This window comes from Aythya ferina (assembly GCF_964211825.1).
Source record: "Aythya ferina genome assembly, chromosome: 1".
Taxonomy (NCBI): domain Eukaryota; kingdom Metazoa; phylum Chordata; class Aves; order Anseriformes; family Anatidae; genus Aythya; species Aythya ferina.
The window spans coordinates 153,191,975-153,217,041 of record NC_140296.1 but is presented as its reverse complement, the minus strand read 5'-3'; the positions used below and the strand labels follow the sequence as shown (position 1 = coordinate 153,217,041).

The window sequence follows — 25,067 nt, the reverse complement described above, 5'->3', positions numbered from 1 at the left end:
CTCATTTACCTCCTCCTCAATGCAAGCTCTTGCCATTTTACTAATCTGTTGGCCAGGATGTTCTCACCAACCTTGTTGGTAAGGTGTTGACAGCACACTGATGGAAAACATGTGTGAAACGTTATGACTTGCACTGATGCGCCATCACAACAGGAAGGAAGTCTGCTTACCTGCAAGATTTTACACCTGTCAGACAGGCAGTCCATATCCTCACATGGCTGGTACATCCCCAGGGTAACGCAGTTTAGCAAAATCACCATCATGCTGACACATTCAAACCAGGTGGAAAAGAGTCAAGGAAAACTTCTGCAAAAGTATCACAGCCAAGGTAAGTTTGATCTAGACTTGGGATGTCAAAATAGGAAGATGAAGGGAAATAACTGCTGGTAGGCTGATATATTACGTTCTTATGTTTTTCTCCCTCAGTTCCTCACTTCTCCACTGTTTGGTTAAGCCAAAACTCTTCTGAAAATGTGAATGTACAGGCAGCTCAGAGCCCTAAGGTACTTAGACAAGTCAAATTGTTGCCATAGTTAAACACACACTGATTCCTCTCTTGTTGGCTTACAGATCTTACAAATACAGTGGGAAGAGACTTTCTATGGTGCCACAAAACTCAGAGGCGGCAGAAATCTCTGGGATCTGATGAAGGGCTATATCGAATACAATGAAACGGACATCTGGGTCTCTGCATGAGCCCAGCAATTACAGCCCTTCTGGGAAGGGGGGTACAGCATAAGGCTAGAAGTCTCTCTCTTCACTTCTGAGAAGTGAGGAGTGAAGATAAAGAGTTGCCATATTGGAACAGGTCAATGGTCCATCTAATCTGTTATTCTGCTTCCAGCAGTGACCCATGCAGGATAAAACTTCACCATGTGCCTAATTAAGTTATTCGGTAACCATGGGGGGAAATTGCATTTCTGACCCCAGCTGGTGATCTGTTTGTGCCCTAAAGCATGAGGATTGATAGCCCTTATAATTGTTTTCTCAGCTATAGTGGCGTCCCTGCAGATGCTTTGCTTATTCATTTGAATCCTTTGTTGAGAATCTTTCTGAAATATCTGCTTCAATAATAGTTGGCAGCCATAAGCTACATTGGCTAATTATACTTTACATTAAAAAGTGTTTCCTCCTATTATACTTAATTTGTTGCCTTTTAATTTCATCAAGTGCCACTTCACTTATATATTACAACAGAGGGTAAAAATGGTGTAGTTGAGCAACCTTTTCTGTGCCCTTCACAGCCTCTATCTGCCTCGTTTTCACCATCCCACTCTTTCAAATGAAGGAGGCTTAGGACCCAATTCTCACTTATCCAAGGACTCATTTACAGTGTTTTAACTCTAAAATTGGGCACACATTTCTGTGATTTCTTTCCAGCATCCACATTGCAAAGCAGCGATGTAGATCTAATGAGAATGGACCTCCAACCTCTGGCAGAAACATCACTTGTGTAATTTAACACGCCTCACAAGCATCCCTGTTCAGTTTCCATTTTCAAAGTTTTGTCTCTTTTTTTTTTTTTTTTTTCTTAATTTAAACTAACAGAGCTGAGAAATTGTCTATTAAAAATACAACTCACTAAGTGCACCCGTTTTCACTCCTCACAGAACCAAATCCAAAACTGTGGCCTGTATCTCTGGCCACTTCTGAAAGACACTCAAAATCTGTGGTTTGTTCTGAGCAACTTTTCCTTGCTTGTTCTCTGACAGTGATTCATGACTAACCCACATAATCTGATCTAGAAGATTATTAATTCTTTCTCTTCTCCCCCACCTGGTTTTCAGTGAGCTACCTTCAGCTGCAAAATCAGACAAGAACAGGGAAACAGCTCTACTGTGCCAATCATGCTATGAGGTGATTTCAAGAACATGTTATCACTCTCCCTTACAAAGTTAATCCCAAGCAGTCTATGAAATAAGTACATAGAGCCTACCCTCACAAAGGGCTTCAAAAACTGAGGCCTTTTTGGAGAGAAATATGTCAAAAGGGCATGAGTAAAATGCTTATCCCCTGAGGTCTATACAAAAAAAATATTCAATTTCCCACTTTTCTCTCTCCTATGTATTTCTATAGTGACCCAATTCACAGCCCAGGAAAGCACCTGGATAGGTTTCCATTACCTCTCCCAGGCCTTTCAGGTAAGACTACAGTTCTCTTCTGGACTTTCCAAAAACTGTTTTGTGCCAACTCTCACAGAAACACAGAACCACAGAAGGGCCAATGCTCGAAGGGGCTTCCTACGGTGATCTTGTCCAAAACCCCCGGTTAAAGTAGGGTCAATTACAGCAGATTGCTCAGGGTCTTTTCCAGTATTGGGTTTCAGTATCTCTAGAGATGGAGACACTAGAACCTCTCTGGGCAGCCTGCCTCAGCCTTTGACTACTTATGCAGTGTTTGCTTACATGGGATTTCCCATGCTTCAGTCTATGCCCATTGCCTTTTGTCCTGTCACTGGGCACCGAGCACAATCCAGCTGTCATCTTTAATCCCCCAGGCATGTGTTATCCCCACCAGCACTCAGAGTACTCCTGGCTGAAATAAATACATAGAAAACAAAGAGCAGAAATCACTTTAAAAGCTAGAAGTTGGGTGTTGTTTTTTTTTTTAAGGAAATGACCAGAAAACATGACACAAGAGACCTGACAGCAGGGAGTACTCTCCAACCACCACCAGCCTCAGAGAGCTCAGGGCTTGAAGTCAGGGGTTTATTTTGCAAATATCTATGTTTTTGTGTGTGTGCTTCGGCAGTGGCATCATGCGGGTGGCTGGGATGCTCCTGTGCTAACTTTTCTCCTCTCACTCCCCCCTGCAGCAGCCCTCAGGGTTTCAGTAACCTGAAACTCAAGGTCCAGCCAGCCGTGGCAAGCACTCCCCAAAACCCTGCAATTCAGGCCAGGTGCAGGAGACCCTGAATCTTCTTTCTCAAAAATGTGAGGCTGCTGCACTCAGTTTCTCCTCCCCCGTCTTTCAGATAACAGCTCTCTGAAAGTTTGCCAGCCTTGTCCAGGCTTCCTGAGGACGCTGCTGAATCGCTGGCGGCTCCTGGGCGATTAAAGCAACATTAGGAAAAGCTTTCCTCCTGCTGCCACATGGTTTTCCTTTCAGAGCAGGCAGGGGCCCCCGAAAAGGCAGATCCCACCTGCAGCGGAGAGGAAGAAAGCATGAGGAGAAAAGCAGAGCATCTCCTGCCCCGAGTCAGGAGGGGTTGCTGCCCGCTTGGGTTGTCGGAGGGGGTAATTAGAGGTACCTGTGGCCTTCCATGTGTCACCGCTGTCAAACACCATCACGGCCTCCCGTCACCACGGCAACAGCCTGCAGCCAGGTTCATCATCTTCCTTTCAGCAGTGAGGCCTCCCCCTCCCCGCAGCCTTCCCCCGCCCCGCTTTTCCCTGTGCTTGAGCCTGCAATTAATTTCAGCTGCTGACAAAGCCCGTCTTCGCAATCTGCATCATTCGGTCAGAAGTTTCATTCCTAATTAACTTCTTCTGAAGTTCAAGGCATCTAATTACGCAGCCTGAGTGCGGCCCATCCAGCTGGTGGCCAGAGGGAGCTGCCACGTATCCATTGACCCTCCACCATCCTCCAGCAGGGATGGGTACAGACTCAAGGGAGACATCCATCACCAGCACACACCAGGGGAGAACCACCCTAAACCACCTGAGATGGAGCTTTAGCTGAAAGCCACAAGTTGCAGGGCAATTAAGGAGATCTCCAGGTGTTTCTGGGACTTGGACATGTTGCCGTAGTGCTTGATAACATGACTATGTGTAATGCAAGATGGTGTTAGAAACAGGTGATGAGGTGCAGGCAAAGCCTTTGGGCTTGATTTCTAAGCGACAAACAGCAGAAGCAACGTATCCCTGCATCAGAGCTGTAATTAGCTTGTGCATGGGAAAACTGGGCACAACTTAATGTTCTTGGGATCAGCCTTAATCTCTGCTTTTTCTTGCTGACAAAAATACAAGAACAAAGCAAAACAAAGCAATACCCTGGGCTCCTCTCTCCTTTCCCTCCGTCTTCACCTGGAGATTAAGAGTACACCAAACCCAGCTGCTGGTGCTCCTAACACCACAGAAAATGCATAAGCTTTATATGTGTGACTTTCTCTCAGTCTTCCTCGTTGCTATCTCTGATTATATCCATTTCTAGAGTTGCCTTGACTATGATCTCTGATTATATCCATTCCTAGAGATGCCTTGAACATCTTGGGCCCATTGAACCTGCAGTAAAAATGCCTTGGCTACAAAGGGCTTACAACAGGAGGAAGAAATTAACTCTACGGTGTGAATGGTTATGTTAGCCCCTGCTCCTGCCCCAAAACAGAGAGCAGGGCCTGCTGCAGCAGAGAAGTTCAATGACTGAAGTAGCAAGCAGCAGGTATCACCAGCAAAAAAACATAGATGGAAATATGGAGCCCCACATGATGCTTCCCAGCCAAACACTGGACAACCACACACACAACTTCTTGTGGCCTCCCACCTCTGAGCCATCACCAAGTGGGCACATCCATGGTCACCTCCATGGTCACCCTGCAGATGAGACATCGCATTTCCATGATCATTCCTCCTTTCTCTGCCTCCCCTTTAGGATCCTTCCCATCTCCCTCTTTTCTAACCATGCTTTCCACCAGGTAGACAGCTGCGCCCTGTCATTCCAGTTTGCAATGATTGCACTTTCTCTCCTTTTGAAACAAGCTCTGTAAGGACAGCACTATGTTTCTTCCCTGTTTTCCTCTACTGCTTTGTGACCCTCCTGCAAGAAGCCAGTAGGATGCTGTAAACTGCTGCACGACAGTTAATATTTCATTTCTAATGAAAGGAATGATTTGTGTTGTGAAGGTCAGAGCGACAAGTAGCTCTGGGGAAAGAAGTTCTCATTTTCTCTCCTTCAGTGCTATTGGCTTTTGCAGATACCCTCACAGGTGGGTCTCATTTTTTTTCTCCCAATTTTTTCTTATCACCGCTTTTTTTTCCTCCTTCTTTTGTGCTGATATATGGGAATTTTGTGTTTTTTTCTCTACAAGACAAGCTGACAGAAGCAATAGGGTTCCTTCACTTCAGCCTCAATCTGCTAACCTAACCCGGTAGAAGGAGTTGAGTGAACATCAGATGTTACATTCAAAGGAAAATACATCTCAAAATGTGTTTGTGTTCAACTAGATCAAAACAATCAAAACACTTTTCAGAACAAAAAGCTTTAAAAAATCTATTTTGGAAAGGCTGAAACATTTCTTCTGTCTTTTTTTTTTTTTTTTTTTTTTTTTTTTTTTTTTTTTTTCCCGCACAGAGAAATGTTTCAACACTACAGAAAAAAGGTTGTGGGTTTTTGACCTGACTTAGAACTCTCACTTTCTGAGTCAATCGGAAATTAAATGCCAATACCAAATGTTGCAAATGCTGGGATTTCATGGTAGCCAAGCCACTAAAGACAAGTTATAAAGGCTTTTCTGCAAACCTTCAAGGTTGACATGCTCTAGGTCTTCAGATATCAATGTAATCTCTTGTACTTGTATATGGCTGCTTTCATCACATCATCATATATACGTTCTTCTCCTGAAAGAGGAGCATCTGACATATGCATCATTGAGGTCTTCAAATCTTTTGCAATACTAATGCCAAGGAAAGGACTGCAGTACTGCCAAACACAGCAGGATTGTAACATTGATTTGAGAGGCACTAGGGAAGACTTACACAACCTGCGATGGTGTTCCTGGGAGGTAGGGCAATGGAGCACAGAAGAGGGAGGAGATGGAGAGATTTTAAATACCTGGCAAATACTTCCATGTTTCTGCTCCTTGGAAGGGAGTTTCCAGCAAAAAACAGATTTATCAGAAGAGGAAAAAGCTCGATCACATCCACATTAAATTAGATAAACACCTAGAAAAGGAAGTACCTTGGGTGAACCTCTCTGATTCGTCTGACTTCCCAGGATCACTCAGAAAAGGGGTCCCTGTAGCAGGCTTCTGTCTGCACAGCTCAAATTCAGAGCTATCTTAGAGACTAATGAGAACTAAGCTGGTTGTATCTCACTCAACGTATTATATCCACTGTGAATACACTGCAGATGGCTTTTTTTTCCCCCATTACAGAAACAAAATGGAGCAAATTTCTCATTTCTTAAAACTCCTTCCGTAATGATTTATTCAGACCTGCTAATTGTGTCCATTAAACTCTCAAGTCTAGCAAAACCAGAAGTAATAGAAAGAAATTTAACCTCTGACAGGAAAAATGTACAATTGAGATTAAGAGGCTAAGATGGAATCTGAAGAGCAAATAGACAAAGGTATTAACACAATGAGACAAATCTTCAGATATTCCAGAAACAGGAAGGCAAGGAGTGAGCTCTGACCTAGCATAAGGCCACCACAGGCCACAGAGGGCCACTAATTAAATGGGGGACTGCAGAGAGAAAGCAGGACTTGTTTACAATACTCCACCACAGCAAGCACAGGAGAACCCATTGTTCCTAGACCTAGAGTGAGTTGCACCAAGAAATCTGGCTGGTTGTCACAACAACCTGATGGATATAAGTTGGTCTTCTAAATCAACCTGTTGTTTTCTTCGGCAGAGGTGTACAGATGAGATTTATTATTCATTATAATTATTCAAATGCCTGGCAAATACCATGCTTCTCCATCAATTCATCAAAGCATCAATGTTGCTACAGCCCTACTGTTAATGATTACGTCCTGCCTGTAGCAGCTGGACCCTAGAGTTTCTCTACTGATAACGACCCACGTCCGAATTGCATCTAGCTCTTACGGTGCAAAAGAGCATCTGTTTAACAGTGTGCAACATTCCTACAAAGCTGTTTACTATTGGAAGCATAAAAAAAAAAAAAAAAATGTAGCATCTGGGGAGAAAAAAAAAAAAAAAAAACACCACCCAAGGATCTTTTTTTAGGTTAGAAGAAAGTAATTACCCAAATTTAAACTTGAGCAGGGTATCAGAGGTAATGACTGTTCCTGGAGAAAGAGCTTTTTAATATCCTTAGATGGCTGGGACTGCAGTTGCAGGTCTTTTTGCCAGCAAAGCAATACTCCACCATGCTGTGGGATCAGTTCAGGACTGACTCGAGAAATTGCACCTCCTGCTGACCCCCAAATGGTGCCTCCTGCAGCATTCTGGCTCTGCCTTGGAGATCTCCATCCAAAATCTGGCCTGGCTTCACATTAGGAGCACGAACAAGGTCACAGCATGAGGTAATATGACTGCAGCTTGGAACATTATTATAGTAAAAGATGGTTGAAAGAATTTTGCTCCAAAAGCTCCTAATAGAAGGTTCAGCAGCTTCTTCCTGCTGCAGCTGGATCTGCAGCAGTGTCACAGCAGGGAAGGACCACCAGGGAAAGCCCCCTCAAACACAAAATGGGATCCAAACCTTAAAACTCTTACTACTTATTGAGATTTCACTCTGTGGAGTCAATTTCCCACTGGTTTCAATAGCTAAGTAGGCACCTTAGAAGAGTTAGACTTTATTTTTTGCACTCGGCTAAAGAGGACCTCAATTTGTGATAAGGGCAGGCCAAGACAGAGAGGCTTTTGCAGTCCAAGAGTGATTTAAATTAATGGTGTGTTCCAGAGTTACAAAATTTGAATCTGCCTGGGCATCTGAATGCTCTGAACCACAAGCCCCCATCATGCATGACCCTGATAAGTGAGGAAGCAAGTCAGAGAGACTGGTGGAGTCAGTGTTGTCAAACCAGAGCCAGACACATGGCATGTTGTTGTTTTTTTTTTTTGTTGTTGTTGGGTTTTTTTGTCAGCATTTTATCTGATTTAATCTGGATGTATTCAAGCTCATTTGGCAGAAAGTTCCTTCCAAAGTGTAAAAACATGAAGTGCTTTGCAAACAAACACAAATCTCCCCAACTCCTCCTCCCTCGTTTCTGTGCTTTGTTGGCCTGCCTCCCAGAAATGCCACCCCAAGTCATGTAAGTCTTCCCCAGCACCTTTCAAACCAATCTAAGAGTTCTTCAGAGTTCTGATGTGTCTGGCAGTACTGCAGTCCCTTCTTTGGCCTCTATGTTGCAATGGGTCTGAATAGGGTCCTTACCTTTGGTGGGACCACTAGACATATTCACTAGATAAACGTAAAGCTAGGACAGCAGTGTGTGACTCAAATGCAAGGGAGAAGGAAAGAGTGAACAGTGATAATTAATTAATTAAAAGAAAGGAATACATTCTTTCTCTTCCTACTGCTCCCAATGTTTTCTGTTTTACTTTGTGTTTTTTTTCCCCCTTTTTCCTGTCACTGTCTTCTCTTTCACTTTCCAGAGCTCTCCTTTCCCCGTGCTAACAGAAAGAAATACTTAAATGTTTGGAGTGTAAATACAGTAATGAAAGAATACATTTCTTCATGAACTGGGAGCACAGTGCCAGGTTCTGGAAGACATGCAAGCCCCTAAGGATGCACCAGAACATTTTGTGGGACCTTTTACAGCATACTAACCCTCCCTCCTGCTGATTTTGTTGAAACCACATTGTGCCCCTCAAGCCTCCCAGAGTGCTCATCTGGTATCTCATGAAAGCAAAATGGTAAAATGAGAATGGAAGTTAAGGGTGGAAGGAGTTGGCTGCACGGTGTTGAGCAGAGTCTAAAGCAAAGGGTAGTGTGGTTGGTTCCTTCCATTTCTCACACATCTTTCCCTTTCCCAGTAAAGGGAGGTCTCAGCTTCCTTTCTGGTGTTTTAATGGTGGGGTGTTTGTCCTCTTACTATGGGTTTTAGGCTCAGGGGGCCTTGGGAAATGGTCTGTGGTGCACAAGGTAGGTATTTCAATGAACCTCCTGAAATGGAAGCTCACAGACAAGAGTGGGTCCTGGGTGTTGCTTTTGAGCAGTTATGGATTTCCTCCATTGTATCACTTTACAGCAGTTCCAAAGGGATGGTAGAAATACCTGCTTTTGAGTAAGAAGCTGTTTCCCTGGGAGAGGAAAACAAGAATAAGGAACCTCACAAGCACTGAAGGTGCAGAGATCGAACAAACCCAAGCACTTGCTCTTTCTGTTCTTGCTCCTTTTTCTTGCACTGGTCTCTGTTCATTACTCTATCTTTCTAGTCCATCCTTCTTTTCAGATGTTGCAGATTTATTTTCCCACTCTGTGCAACTTCCCACCCATGCCTGGCAAAGGTTGTATGAGTCCAAGATGAACACACAGGTACACACTATGCAAGTACCATCTGAAAGGAGGTCAGAGCACTTTGGTAAAAGGCCCTCTCACTTTGCAGGAGTACTGAGAAGACAATAAAAGCACAAAGGATGGTTTACAGACCCTTTCACAGTTTAGAAGGGGGGGCTCTGCTCTTTGCAGGTGCCAGGGCAGTGCGCTATACTCCAGCACATCACTTGAAGGACGCAGAAGTGATCACCTTGTTCCTCCAGACAGCCAGTTTCCTAGGCTATCTGATGTTAGAGGGTATTCTGACCCTGCTAACAGTCCTGAATTAGAGAGGCAGCAAGATGGGATAAAATCACTTTGCCTTTCTCCTTTCTCCCATCTAGGCAATGCTTTCAGTGCATACAGCATCAAGAAATCATGTGCTTGGTGCTTAGCTTAGCAGGCTTTTCTGAGGAGTGCTTCAGTACAGAAAAGAAAGTCATGTGGTGACAGAAAGCTTTGCAGAAAAGTAAATAAAGATTAATTCAGAAGTGTAGGGAATGCTCAGTAAGGTCACTCAGAAGAAATTGCATATGGACTAAGCAAAATGCAGAGCAGTAACAAAAAGAGCTGAGTACGAGCTCCTGTTTATTTCAACAAGTTCATTTTTTGGCTGTAATTAAATAAAACTAATTATTTTTGAGGTTTCAGGATGCCATCCCCTCTGCTTTGAATGTCTTTTTTTTTTTTCTCCCCCCTCACTATTTCCTTTTTTTTTTTTTTTTTTTTTTGAAGACTCATATCTGGATGCATCCCAGGGCCCTTTGCCCTGGTTCCCAGAGGGTACACTGGCAGAACTGGCACCGACAACCTGCAGGACACGTGCCTGGAGGAAGGACTGATTGCAAACAAGCAAGCAAATCTGCCTCAGCAGATAACTGGAGGCTTGGAGCTCCAGCCAGCTCACAGCCACGCAGGCTCACAGCAGCCGCTGGCACCTCCTCGAGGAGGCAAACAGGCTGCGGATGGCCTCCCAAAAAGGAGACTCCTCACGTGTACATGTAACAGAGGTACTTGTGCAGTGGGGAAGATGCTCGTTACTTCAGCTTCTTGTTCCCTTCAAAACATTACATAAAATTTCAGTAATTTCCACGATCATCTCTCTTAAGCTACTGAAATACCTTCCCTGTGTTACTGATGAGAAAGCAAGCAGGAGAGGAGCAGGTTTTTCCAAAGGAGCCTACGATGAGGATTCACTAATACATTAGCTTCCTAGAGCCTGATTTTCATGTGCATGTAACACTTGTCATCTCTACCACAGTCAACAAGCACAGTGGTGCTCCAAGCCAGTCTCCCACCACCTCAAGTTGGATGGCCAAAGATCAGAGTCCCATGTTAGCAAAAACATTACCCAGAGATCGCACAGCAAGTCACTGCCCCGGATTGCATTAAAATTCAGCAGTTCTTGACACCCAGTATATGTTCACTAAACCCCTCAGCTTTCTGGCTAGCTGACAGATAGCACTGTGCCAGGGAAAGGAGCCAATATGACTCATGCTTGATCACCATGATGCCGATGGTATTGAGTGCTGTTTTAGGGGGGGTTAAATGCTGTGAATGCGCTAAGCATTATCAATATTAAAATATTATTAGTATTATTTATGAGCTATCTCCACATGTCTTAGATGACAGGAGCTGAGATCAAATACAAATTATGCAAAATGTTACATAAACATGCGGTAAAACACGCTGCCTTCTCCAAAGAAGTTTTTAATCTAACTGAACAGGACAGGCGAGCGATGCATTACGATCTCAGCATTGCACGCAAGAAGCCACAGCACAGAGAAATGAGCAGATTTGCCCCGGGGCAGATAGGAGACAGGGGGCACAGCTGGGAACTGAGCAAAAGTCTCCCAATTTGTTCTCCAGTGTCTTGGACCTAAGATCATTCTCCGTCTCATCTATAACTGCATTTGAAAAGGGTGGTACCCATGGGAAGAAGCATTGTCCCATAAATATTTCTTGGGAACGATGGGAAAAAATCTCTAAGTTCCACTTCTGTTTAAATTACCATGAAAGTATGTTTCTCTTCACCCTTTCACAGAGGTCTCTGGCTGTTCAAGTGCATGGTGCACAGACAGGTCAGAGCCAGAAGACTTATGCTGTCCACCTAAATCTTCTGCTGATACTCTCATTAGAGACTCAGGACCAAATTCATCCCATAGTTGTGATAATGTAACACCAAATTCCATCTAATTCTCATGCATCTTTTTTTTTTTTTTTCCCCATCTGCCAAAGTATTAGCTACCTTCCAAGCATGCTCCAGGTCCCTGCAATAAAAATGTGCTATGTAAGCACTAATTATCAACATGTTTGACTGCAGAAGGAACAGCTCCAAAAAAGGCAGTTCCTATGGCAGCACGATGCCAACAGGACCAGCTAGCTGGAAGCTCCATCAGCAGCACAGCGTATTTCGGCTACCTCTCTGATGTCTTTCTGCCTGTTGTATTCATCACTTCTCTTCAGATTTAGGACTAGTAGTACATTGCTATTACCACATTCAGATTCCAGTGACCTATTTCCTTTCATATAGATTCAACTTCACACACTATTTATTCTTAAGTTTTTGACAGCCTCTGGAAATATATGCCTCCTCCTCTTATTTACAGCCTAACTTATTTTTCCTGTACCGTTTCCAGTCAGAAACTATGGATGTGCATTAATCTTGTTTCATTTTGGACATACTAGTTACAGCCTAGCTCTTTACCCCACGCTTTCCAGCCATGCCAAGTATATCCCTTTCTCTTTTCAGAGACCTTCCCATGAGCCTATTGTTGCTGGGTTTTTATTTTTAACCACCATCCCCATTTTTGTGTGACCCTGCAGGAGCTGAGGCTTTATTGGATTACTTTTCACTGTCTTACAGCCATCCATCTTCTAGCATGTTAATTACTTAGCACTGAAGGACCACTTGTGTTTCCTTTGTCCCATGCAGGTTTCATTGCCTCCTCTCCTAGTCAGCTACCCTCATATTCCTCCCTCCACCTCAGTAAATACACTGCATGTGCACTGCCCACTTAACCACCTCATTTCCAGCAATCTCCTTTTGCTTATAACGAGTGACTTTGCTATAAAGATGGCACAGAAATACCGTTTAGCTGGGACGTGGCTGGTACAAAATGCTGATAAACAAAGTAAAAAATCCAGCCATCTCCTCCTGCCCTAGAGGACAGGGCTGCAGTGGGGTCACAAGCAGCCTGCAAAGGCCATCACAGGCAAGACTGCCCCGTGGTGTTGACATTTCACCTCTGAAATCCCCTGGATCAAAAGATTACCAACAAAAATCATACTGCTTGGACTTTAAAGGGAGACCTCAAATTACTGATAACATGCCCAGCTCAGCAAGCCAAGACAGTGGCAGCCGGGTGGGTGCCAGTGACCTGTTATATGTGATAAATTCATTCTCCATACATTAGGACAGCTGCTTTATGCCCACTGCAGCCCTGCCAAGGGACCATCAGGAGCAGTAGCTTTCTATGCTGTTCTCTGAGATAACACAGCAGCTACTACCAGACCCAGGATACCCGCAGCTCTCAGACTCATCACTTGCTGCAAATTTATTCTTCTACCCCTTACATGCAGTGTATCCCTTCCCAAAAAAGGTTTAGCAGTGACTAGCAAAGCTCAGGTCTTTTCTACACAATCTTTTCATTCATCTGAGAGTAATTCTTCCTGTCTAGATGTGATCGAACATGAAGCTAGCAGTGTATTGGAAAATACAACCACAGAAGATTTAGCTTTAAGCTTTCTTGCTAATAATCTACTCCTAGTTCTTTCCTGCAGATTCTTGTATCACTGATACTAAAATGTACCGTGACCATAGGCTCCTCCACAGCTGTCTCTAACATACTTATGTGCCTCATGGGATTTGACACCCTTATATCCAGTTGGCAAATTATCTCACGGGTCTCGTGGTCATCACACATCCAGCTGTCTGCATGGCAGACAACAGAATTATCTCCTTTCCCCATAGCCTATTTTGCAAAACACGTCCACTCAGCTTATGCAGCCAATGTAAGAGCAATCAAACCCGAACCAGGAGCTGTCTGTGCTCCTGCACAAGCTGAAATCTCTCAAATCCAGAATGCTGCTTGGCTGGGAGAGCAGTTGCAAAGTGGTGGTACCAAGTGCATCCTCATCATCGCTGCCAGCAAGGTAATGCTGACCTCGATGGGAGCTCTGGAGAGGAAAATGAGCATGGGATTCAGATGAAAAAGTCTCTTCCTCTGATTGCGCATCTAATACTATGCTGACTACCTACATATGTTTCTTCAAGGAGTGGTAGACCACAGCCCTTGGTCTGTCCCACCTCTGCTTACTCAGCGATGACAGGACTTGACAAGAGACATGAGAAAAATGCTGAAGGCAATGGTTTTCTTGGGGAGCCAGGAGGCGGAAAGAGGCCTGAAGGATGAGAAATTATTGCTGTGACCAGAACCTCGAGCATCCACCCATTTTGCTACCAGTATGTGCTGACCCCCATGTCCATTCCCTATGCAATGCTGGTACTGCACAGGAAGGACATCTACTTTGCCCTGAGTCGGGTATAAGGCCAAAATATTTTCCCTCTGTTAGCTGCAGTCACTACTTATCAGGGAGAAAGAGAAAGCAGGGTCCTGCCATAGCACCTCTTGCTATGAGTAGAAAGAGGAGAAAACCCCTCTGGAACCACCCATTTTCTAGAAGAGAGGTCACCGTAACCATCCATATAGCAGAGGGCTGATGAGGAGGCACTTGCTCCTCCACGATGTGCCGTAAGGGTTGCTGTGTTTAAAAGCTCTCATGTGATTTAGGAGAGTGAGCAGAAGAAAAAGGGAAAACAGAGCTTAGGTGAGGGTATTAAAGACACGGCTGGAAGAGCCAGCCAGCAAGGACCTGCAGTAAATCTCTAAAAACGAGCTCCCATCATTTTCCCAGAAAGAACAGCCTGTCCCTCCGCCATCAGGAAGGATGACAAATTGCCAGCCAAGGGCCAGGTGGCTGAGGTCCCTTGTCCCCGAGGGGCAAGGGAGCCTGGGCAGGCAGGCGGAGGCTTTATGCCAGCCCTGGTGTCAGCCACGCGCCCAAGCCCCCGCACGCTGCGCAGGGCTAATAAGGCTTTCCTCCCCTCTCCCTTGCCCTGCACCCTTCCCACCCACCTGCCATCATGACTGGGGAAGATGGTCAAAATTACAAATCACAAAGGAGGAAAAGTCACACATTTTCACCAATAGTTTGTGCCTGGTGACCCTTCTCGTAATTTTCTTTCTTTTTTTTTTTTGTCTAAACCCAACTTCGTTTCTCCGATGTAATTAGTTCTAGTGACCCTTCAAACATACTTTTCAGCCTCACTGAGCCATAAATTTCCAAGTGACAGTCATCACGCAGAGCTGCACTGTCATGAACAAAGCTCTTTGCTTCTCCTCTCTCTCTCCCCGCGCTTTAAAGCCGTTTCCATGAAGCCTCCCCACACACCCGTGCCTGCTCCCTTCCTCCCCCATCAGCAGTCACACATCTCACACTCCTCCTTTCAGCTTCCTGGATGCTGCCTTTCAGGGTTTTGTTTGAAGGTGCATAAAAAAGAAATGATAGACTTGTGTTGGCCCCGTTATAGGCTGCTGCGTGACAGCTTTCCAAAGGATGTATGCCTATGTGTACGTAACATACACAAGGATATGGGCCACAGGCATGGGAGTGATACTGGGCTGATGTGGGGGAGGTACATACTTTCAGAGATTTTGATGGTTTGTCTGCTGTTTTATTTCCTCACCCAGCACACCCAGGCTTTCTGAAGACATGCTTGATGCAAGTATTTTTTTGAAAATGGTCAAACTCCTCTATTTTAAGCTAGTGTCCAAATGGATAGGACTATCTACTTCAAGAAGGCTTTTTCTTACCATGCCTGAGAATTCCCCTAGTTTTTCTGATTAATTTTTTAAAAAGGGGGGAGTGCAATAAAGGAGCTCATTATGCCCTACCTCACCTGACACTGAAACCCTAAGGTCTGCAGAAGGAACTGCTGTGATTCTTTAACATCTTCCTCTACATCTACCAACACCAGTGTCCAAAATAAACCCACTGAAATCAGCAAACCCTCACAGGTGTCATAGACAAGGTCCTGAGTAAAGCAACTGCCTTTCAGCCTACAGCACAGAGGCAGTGAATGTGCCCAAACACAGAGAAGCCCTCCACAATTTGAGGTGGGGCTACACTCCCATTTCCAACCCCCCTTTCAGGGTCACATTGCTAGCCACCACACCTCTAATCCTAATGGCACTAACAGCTAGAGGCAATTTGGGTATCTGCACTTAGAAACACTTTGTTTAATGATATGTAAAGCAGGAGCAGCATGGATGAGCATGAAAATATTTGTTTTGAGGGAAGGGGGTGGTGGGGAAGGGTGGATCTATCTTCCAAGCTCTGTGACCACTTTATGCTAGTTAACTGGATTCTTTTGTTGCTCAGTTCACATCAATGTCCCCAGAGATAGTTCCACCAAAAGACTGGTGAAACACAAAGCAGGAACCCATGAAACACAATATATTCCTAGGGAACCCAGACAGTTTGGTACCCAGTTGCTGGAGAGAGCATTGCCCTCCCATGGAAAGGAGCCTCCCACCTTCTACTGGTGCTGTTGGTTCCCCCCTAGTTCAGTGTTTTTAACAATTTCAGAAGTAATAAAGCAGTTTAGCATTGGAGAAAACAAGGTGGGTCATCTTTTAGAAAAGCTGATGGTTCTTTCCAGTCCCAGTAGAGCATGGCTGATGGCAAATTACACACCTGACCCTGGCAGTGCTGGAAAAACAGCTGCAGGAAAACAAATCTGAATTCCCCGAACCCTTCTTCATGCAGATGCTTTCTAATGTGCATCAGAGCATGTGGTGGTGTGATGGAAGCATTTTATTAACAGACAACCTGTATTAACAGAGAACCTGTATAACTCAATTGCAAACTTTAATCCATCCCAAATCACGTCAAAAAATCTCATCTGTCTAATCCCCTTTCTACAGCTGAATAGCACAGGATGGTGGCTGAGCCTGAAGAAATATAAACCAGGACATTTCTAGTGTTTACCACAATAGCTTTCAAAAGAAGGGCCATACTTTTGTATCTGAGAAGCAATAGTCTGTAACCCTATCAGTCAGGGCTCTCCAGCACGTTACGTATCTCAATGCACAGCCTGCAGACTGCTGCAGTGGAGGCACACATCCTGCTCACCCCTTCCTGCTGGGGGAAAACCTCCAGGAGAAGGACAGAAAGGAGAGCAGGAGATGGCAACAGCCTCTGTCCTGCCAGCATAGCCCCTTAACCAGTGCTATGTATGGGACAAGACCACACATCTGCAGTCAAGAGAAGAGCTCAGTTTTGTTACAGTCAATCTACTAGATTACTTGCACATACATAAATCAACATTCTCTGCAACGCAGAGATAGCTTGGGACTTCCTTGACCTGGTTTTGAGACCAAACACACACTGATGTCTGCACAAAAATCTGCCTTGTAGTATGCATGGGATAAAGATCTCACACCTATGGGAGCTGAGCTCCTTAGGAATTGTTAAATGAGAGTAGAGAAACATCCAGTACATGCTATGTAGTAGGGAAGCCAGTTGGTAAGCCTGAAAGACCTTTCTCAACTCTAACATGGAAGATAGCGAGACAGGGGGTGTTTATCAGTTTCTACAGTCTGAAAGCTGGATGGATTTGGTGCTTATGACAGCATGATGAAGAGCACACTAAAATCCAGGCTAGGGCATGCAAGTCCCAATTCATTCACTCAGCTCTGCCACTTCTGATTTCAGATTAAAACTTAATCTCTTTCTAGCAGCACCTCTGGCTGGCCTAGCCCTATGCACAGGCTGGAGAAATGTTAAGTTGTGGATATAGTTTCAAGCCTAGGAAAATGCTTTCTACACTGCCAGGCTGCTTGTGCCGGCGTCCTGCAGGTAGGATCTCTGTTCAAGCATTGCTGCTCTGTTTGCCATGAGGTTGCTGTTTCTAGTCCACACGCTCGTATTATGAAGGGTCATTTATGAAGGTTCTCAGCTGTGGTATTGTTTATTTGCAGATGATCAAATCTAGATTTAAAAAAAAAAGGCAGATCCCTACCATGTTGCTATATGTGTGGAGAGGGAGGGATTGTTTGTTTTTCACTGACCCTTTAAGACAAATGCTTTCCTGTCGGGACTAGGAAAACATGCTGCATCTGAGTAAAATTTAACTTGAATCTCCTCTCTGTTTTCTGTTGCTCTTCAAACAGGGAATTTTAGAGACTGCTTCACTGATGAGAAAAAAAAAATGGATTTGGTTTATTTCAGGAGCGGAGGCTGTGCCTTGGTTCTCTCTGATATATGAAACATTCCCTGATTGTGCAAATGCATCCTGATGGTGTCTTTGTGTTTCTGTCACTCCTGATTTATGGGGGCCTTTTCTCCACTCAGAAGAATTTGCATTTCCATTTCCATTACTTGTACCTCTCCCCACAGTGCGGCAGCCCGGGAAGGGAGCTCGTGCCCCACTTTGCCCCAGTTGCCCCACACAGCCCCAGCATCAGGGAGGAGACAGGAGCAGGAGGAAGAGGTGATGCTCCATGGAAACAAGCTCACGCTGCAGTGATCTCCAGCAAGATCTTTGTGCATGCCCAACACGAGCCTTCAGCACATTTGGCCCTGTTTCTTACCCCTTTTCTTCATGCTCGAGCAATGGAGGGGGAAGGCAGCAGCCCCATGGCATGCCTGGGTCCCAACATGGGTTGCTGCTTGCTCACCTGTTCTCTGTAAAACAGCAACCAAAAAAAGGAGCAAGAAGGGCTTGGATATGTGCAGGCTTCCCCCAGCAGGTGACTCACCCCCAGCCTTCTCCATTCATGCCGGAGCAGGAAGATGATAGAGAAGCTCCAGGACTCATCCCTCCCTCATCTCCTGCAGGGCTGCCCCTGTTCTGACAGACAGCTCGCAAGCAGACCCCTATGCAAAATAAACTGAGAACAGAGCAGACATCCTGGACAAGTGGGCTAAGCAGAAGTCCAAGGCTTCATCCTTACCCCTCCTGCAAACCCTGGTAGCCACAGTGTACCTTACTGTGCCAGCCCAGGCTCTGCACTCCCAGCCACGCACTGCCCCTTATTCATGCAGCCTGGATGGGCTGTCATGGGCAGCGTAAGCTTCAAATGAGGTCTCTGAGCCAGCATGAGGGTGGGCTTTGAGCCAGCAACATAGAAAAATATAGGGTCTGCAGTGCAGCCCCTAGTATCCACCTTATGGCTCCGCTTGTGTCTGCTTTGATGGATGTAGCTGATGTCCACCTAGGAAACTATGAGCCTTGAAAGAAAGAAAAAGATAGCTTCAGAAACGGAGGAGGAGTTGCCAGGACACATCAAGCTTTAAAGACGTGAGTAGCAGAAACGCATTAAAGCTCCTTCTTCAGAGCTGTCAGCCCTGCAGCCGTCATCAGAAATGAACTCCATTAGAAAAAGAAACAAACAACCATATTGAGCATTTGTTTGGACATTAAGGTTGTGGATTCCTAATAGGCTCTCGAAAGTCAAATGTTGTGCTATGTGCCGTAAGCCTGCATCTTCCTAGCTTGAAATGAACTGAAGTGATATGTTCAAAAATTATATTTTGCTTCAACTTGTTTGAATTATGTTGTTTTGACCTAAGGGTTTTGTCTATTGCCCATTACCATGTTGACTTCCACGTTACCATACAAAGCCAAAAGGAAACACACTGAGCTGATTAAAACAAGCACATAGTTTTCAGGGGATGACAATACATGTAAGCTGATTTCACTGAATCGGCAATTTCCAGTTGAAATCTGTTCCAGGGCAAACATCTCCAGAAGCACCAACGGGAGCTCATGCGCTGGCCCCCAGCGTGCATCTGAGGTATGTATGCATGCACAGACAGACTCACAGCCCAAGGTTTGGTCCCTTTTTTCTCCATAGGATTCCTTTTTTGGCTCTCAGAGTTTCGCAGACTGTTGAAAGCCATTCCATTAGGCACTATCTGCCCTATTTACCCATCTCCCAGCTGCCTGCAGAGGAGCTTTCGTCAGTGGGTCTAAGCTCATGAATGCTGACACAGGATTATCTGCCCTGTGAAGAATGGTTTAACCAGATTAATCTGTGGGAGATCCCATCAGTCCCTTCCCTGCAGAGCCCTACAAGCAAAGAACTGGCATAATCTCACAGCCTACGGCATGTGGCCACCCCTAGGATGACACTGGAGGAAGCTATCCCATTCCCCAGGACACCAAATCCTCTCCAGGGAAGGGCCAGCCTGAAGTGAGGGGCTGCAGTGGGATGGGGCAGAAGGCACCCTGATTTTCCATACCCTGGAGCTGACTGCTCTGCTTCAGCATGGCCATAACTTGTTTTTGGCACCCTACAGGTGATCATTGGAGTTGGTAAGCGCTGGGACCCACGTGCAACATGGGCTGGGACTGCAGGGATGCCCAGCATGGGGTCTGCCCGGGTAGCAGTCCACACTACAACATGAGGAGCCTCAGGGTGCAGCACACAGCAGCACCCCACACTAATAGGGATGTAGAGCAAAGTCTCATAGCCCCCAGCCCCTTAAACCTACCAGGTTCAAGCGGGAGGGAGGAGTAATGGGAACTACTGAAGGTCCCGCCTCACATGTACCCGACTCCAGCTCACTTCCTTTCATTACAGCAGATAAGAGTGTAAACCAGTTAGTAGGCAAATGCAAACCCAGAAATCACATTCCCTCAGCAACTCGTGCAGCTTCAGAAGAGATAGGAGCAGGAAAGACAAATCAAGTCACATCTTACATAGACTCTTAAACAAGGGGGGGAAGGCTAGGCATTAGTATTTCTACTACTGGCTTTTCCCTTTTTTCTTTTTTTTTTTTTTTCTTCTTCTTTTAACAAAGCCTAGCTTCAAACATCTCAAAATGGGCTGACTTTAAGGTGAACTAGAAATCCTGGCAATGGATGATGACTAATATACTATGAATGACAGAAACTTGGTGGAACGCTAAAAAGCAAATGGGATATTATAATACCTGGCTGCAAGTTATATAGAGAAGTGGGATTAAGCCAAAGGGTTGGAGGAATAATGTATTTTTTTTAAACACCTCTGTAGAGTTAGCTCAGAAACCTTAAAACTCTTAAGGGGGAAAATTCTAAACGCAGAGGATCATATCATCAACCCCGTGCAAATTCACAACCTCGGGAGCTGTAATATGTTTATAATCCCATGCTGCACATTTATCAGCGCTTCAAATAAAGACAACTGGGTGTGCAGTTTTGCAAGAAGTAGCGGCACAATTTATTAAAAAGGAAAATGAGGAAATTCACCTGTAAGCTGGCACAAAGAACACAGCAGCTCCTTGGCGCTTTAAGCAATTGCTTCTTGGAACAGCTAATTCTAGCACCCACAAGTAAAAAAGCAGCTATTCTTGATTTCATTTTCTGTAACACACAGGGACTAATTCAGGAAGTGACAATAGCCGAGCCTTTAAGTAATAGGGTTCACAACATAATTAAGTATAACACCCTAGGAAGAGGCAGTGGACAAAGAGATACCCAAGTGACATGAGATTTTAGGAAAGCATTTACAGCATGAGAGGGTCTTTCGGAAGGACATTAGTTCAGAGAAAAGGAAGTAAATGCTGTGCAGATAGTTTGAATAATATATAAGTGATGTGGAAAGGGAGCTCTTGGAGGTGTCACAGAATACACAGAGGGTACAAGTTATTTGGGGTGGGTCAAAACAGCCTCTCAAGACCAGAGATGGCTCTTGTGTACCAGTGTGAGACTTGACCAACTGAGGTAGATGACCAACAATGGTAAGTAACACCACATCAATAAAACAAAGTGGTCTGGTTGGCTCAGGTTGTGAAGGATTTTGCAGAACCCAAGGGGTTCAGAGAAAGATGACAGAGCTGATGGACACCCTGGGAACACTCTGTGAGGAGAGGGAAAAGTTTGGGCCAGCTCCTGAGTACTTTTACTAAGTAAATCCTGCTGCAAGCACCAATTACATTAGCAATCTCTTTGATTCCTCCCAGGGCTGTCACCACAGCATATTATTGTTGGAAGCTTTTGATCTGCTATTACAGAGGTCCTACATCTCCTGTAGAGTGCAGGGAAATATTTCATGAACTCTGATAGATGAGAGTACGTTTCTGGTGGCCCATTCTGGATTTAAAAGCATAGCAGCTCGTGATTGCAGGGTGCTGGATGAGGCAATTCCAGCTGTCTTTCAGTCCCAAGCTCCTCCAAACAAGACAAACAAGAGAAGTGTATCAAATAACACAGAAAGTAACCGAGGAACTTCTGCACTCCCAGCACAGTGACAAGAGGTTGTACAGTGACACTAGAAGATGGCAAACCCAAACCTGGCAGTTAGAAAATGTTTTTTCCTCTCCCCCTTCTCCATTTCAAGATCTGATTCCACAGCAGAACTCACTGCCACAGGACGGTAGCAAGACCAGGATCCCACAACATGCAACACCGGACCAAGCAATCCACAAAGAAATAGAACCATAACCCAGAGTTATCATCACTAGAGAGACTCAAAACCCCAAAACTTACACCGAGCTCTAACCTACATCCCTGGGGTTAACCCAGGTCTGCCTGCAGCGAGGTCTGGGTGCCTGAGAGATGTCCCCTGCTAGCCCATCACCAGCAGCTATGCACTGACCAGCCCCAGACCAGGCATTCCTCTTTTTCCTGATCTGGATAACATTTATAATTAAGGCAGTCACATTTACCACTTGATTTTCTGAAGTACTAAAGCATATGGGGGCCACAGGCAGACACACAATGGGTCCAAAACGAGGGATGGAGCAAGTAATGCAACACCACACTGATCAGGCCAAGCAAACTTTGATTTTTCATGAATTGAAAATGTGATGAGCATTCTTGCAGCAGTACAAGTGCAGCTGCTGTGATTCATGCGCCTTAATATTCCAGAAGATAGAGACACCTTTCAGACAGCTGTCACCTTCCACACCAGTCACTGTCAGAGAGGCAGGACCAGTGATTCAGACTGCAGCCCAGCACTGGAGATGCCCAACATCCTTATTCTTTTCACATCAGCTGCAAGATAGGCAGGTGGAAGAGTGTTTGCTTAGCTCTGAGTCCACAGGAGATGCAGATACAAGATTGTATTGCCCTGGGATGCTGCAGCAACACAAGCCAGTTTCAGGATAAGTAGGTTGCTTTGCCAGCCAAATTCTTTTTGCAGTGCTTTATCTAACTCAGCCTGAGTGCCAAGTGCCCAAGCACTCTCTGAGCTCCAAGCTCCTTTTCAGTCATGGCACTTGACCATCTTTCCTTTATGGATTGCCAGCCAATCTGAACAGTGCTCCCAATTCCTAATTAACTTGCTGCTCATTTTCTTATCATTGAAAAAGCATGTGCATGCAGGATTGCAGCTTACACATGTGTGTTATGAGCAGCTGTAGTACAAGTCACTTACATTCAAAGTAAGATCCAACTCAACAGTGTTTCTCCACACCTGCTGCTGCCTCTCACTCCTCCCAGGACATTGTTTATTCCTCCATCCCTCCAGGCATTCCTCATCTCTTGCTCCTTTTGCACCAATTCCCATTGCTTTCACCCTCCTCCATGTCCCCTGCCCCACTTCTGCAATATTGAATTTCTTTTCCTCCATTACTCTCCTGCCACCTTGTTCGAAGGCACTGCTGCTTACACTCCCTGCACATTCCCCCCTTTGCCCTGACACGTTCTCGCTTTGCAGCCCTCCCTCCTCTCAGGGAAGCGAAGGAAAAAATGCCACCTCTCTCTTGTGTATACAGCATGGACCCAGCCTGTTTTTAGATCAGGCTCTGGCAGAGCCAGAGCACTGAAGCTGCCTGGGATAGCTAATGATCTCATCTTCTGCAAACCATGAGCTTTTCTCTTGGCTCGTTCTCTTTGACCTTAGCATAGCCTTAAATATTGAGCTGCTGCTTCCTCCTGGAATTCAGTGTTGACATCTCTTGCTCCTGCCTGGCTTCTCCTTGTTTGTGAGACAGCAGCTCCGTTTCTGTAGCACTGTTTCCAAGCATGCTTTTGCCTGCCATGGCCTTCTGATCACCTTTTCTGAAATGAAACAGTAAGTGGTCCCTACTGGACTCAGCAATATCTGGAAACTGCTGCCATCACTCATGGGGGTACCCCAGCCTTTATCACTCCTGATGATGGTACCAGTTAAGCCCAAGACACTCATTTAAGACTTGTCGGTTTGGGCTACAGCCAGGGAGGCAACAACAGGGCTTCCAGCCTGTTTGTCTGATAATTGCCATATTCCTTCTAAATATTGTCCTTGCAATGATGTTTCTTTCCCTAGAAACATGCGAGTCAGCAGCAGAGGCACACACAGCAGTCAGACATTTTCTCTGGGCTCCTACTAGAAGGATCCTAGCAACACAATTTCTGGTGCATTTGAGCTAGGTTGCAAGTGTCACAGGCCATGGGTCATTCATCAGCTTAACAACTTCACAGGCACAAAGCTCTTTTGAATATTCAAAATATTTCATCCTTTTTCTCCTTCATAAGCCTCCTGTATTTCTACTCTCTTAAAGCAAGCCCTCTCCTTCCCCAGGACAGAAATTTTTGCTATTATTGTAAATTCCTTGCAGGCTCTCCCTCAGCTTGTTGTTAAGTCAAACAACCCATGGTTGCCACTTTTAACCTTTCCTGCTTAAAAAAATATATCAAGAAATATCTATTTCCTTTCACTGTTTTTCTCTCTTCCTTCTTTTCCAGAATCCCCTAAGAGCACTCATTGTAAAGAACCCAATCCCATAGGAAAAAGGAGCAGCACATCTCAAGTCTACAGCATGACATTTCATTCTACACATTGACAACAAGCTCCTTAAAGCAGGGACCATCTTCTCTTCCTATGTTTATACAGGGCCTAACACAACCACTTCCTGATCCTCCTACATAGTAGTGAGAGCAAGGTGCTCTGAACTGCAAAATTAACGAAGCTTCAAAGATTTGTCTTACTCCTCAAAAAAAAAAAACAAAACAACAAACAATAACTTTTCAAGAACCGATCTCTGCCCTAGTGCTCCTGAGGATCCCCCTTCCCATTTCAGAAAGAGATGCAAGTGATGAGGTGCAAACAAGAAGCATCATTAGTTCTGCTCATAAAACTACTCCTCATCCTCTTCAGGTCCACCCATCTTCCTTTCACCTCACAACATAACCACAGGTCAACCTTCTCCACAAATCCACACGCTTCGTTGCCCTACATTTTACCTCCTCCCTACCCTACAGTCCCAGCCTCTTCAACACTTTACTCCCTGCTGGGTGCAAGCCCATTCCTCGCTGCCTCACCCAGCACCATGTCCCAGCAGCTCAGTGAGCAGCAGCCCACTCCCTGGCCACTCTGGCCAGGTGGTCCCTGCCTTTCAGTGGCTGGCAGACCATCAAAAAAGATGGGGACTCTTCTTCACCCATTGTTCTTTTAATGAGGACACCAGCAGGACTGCTTTCCTCCTTCCACCCACAATGGATTGTGAGGTTGGAATTGGCCAAGATGTTCTTACAGGGGGAATTGACCACCTCCACTTATTTCCTTAGGAAAGGGAACTAAAAATAACAATACCATAACACTGACAACACAGCCCAAGACTGCACTGAACTTCTCTGGTAGTGATTTGTAGGTAACTTAACTTTATTACCTGTAGGACTCTGTAAACGTGTGCCACACATCTCAACTGCCTTCAGACGTACAGATGGGAAATGTCATTTAGCAGAAGAGCCTTATTAATCATTGGTATAATTTCCCTGTCTCCCTTCCACTGTAACCTTCAACCGTGCTTTCATTTCCTCTTAGCCTGACCCATTTCCCTACTTTGCCTCAAGTCCCACTTCACTCTAACGTGCCCCCAGTATCACTTACTGCTCACTGCACAAGGAAAACCTATCATCTTTCTTGCACTTC

At 45.1% G+C, this 25,067-nt stretch overlaps 1 protein-coding gene and 1 long non-coding RNA gene across 6 annotated transcripts in view; one reads left to right on the top strand and one right to left on the bottom strand.

The window, feature by feature from the left end:
- CACNA1I (calcium voltage-gated channel subunit alpha1 I) overlaps window positions 1–25,067 on the bottom strand; it is a 146,410-nt gene that overhangs the window by 83,144 nt on the left and 38,199 nt on the right. For 2 of the 5 annotated variants that reach the window (XM_084506734.1, XM_084506732.1), the window contains exons 1-2: window positions 2,406–3,115; window positions 171–306 (exon numbers count right to left, since the gene is read on the bottom strand). In XM_084506734.1, coding sequence (XP_084362860.1) covers window positions 171–263 — 93 coding nt within the window. In that variant the 5' untranslated portion in view covers window positions 264–306; window positions 2,406–3,115. Of the gene's footprint in view, window positions 1–170; window positions 307–2,405; window positions 3,143–3,250; window positions 3,354–25,067 lie in introns of those variants that run through there. The other 3 variants (XM_084506729.1, XM_084506731.1, XM_084506730.1) reach the window with 3 other exon arrangements.
- On the top strand, window positions 189–4,217 carry LOC311430239. The gene is made up of 3 exons (XR_014688626.1): window positions 189–328; window positions 2,077–2,141; window positions 3,109–4,217. It is a non-coding gene; the product is annotated as an uncharacterized lncRNA (long non-coding RNA).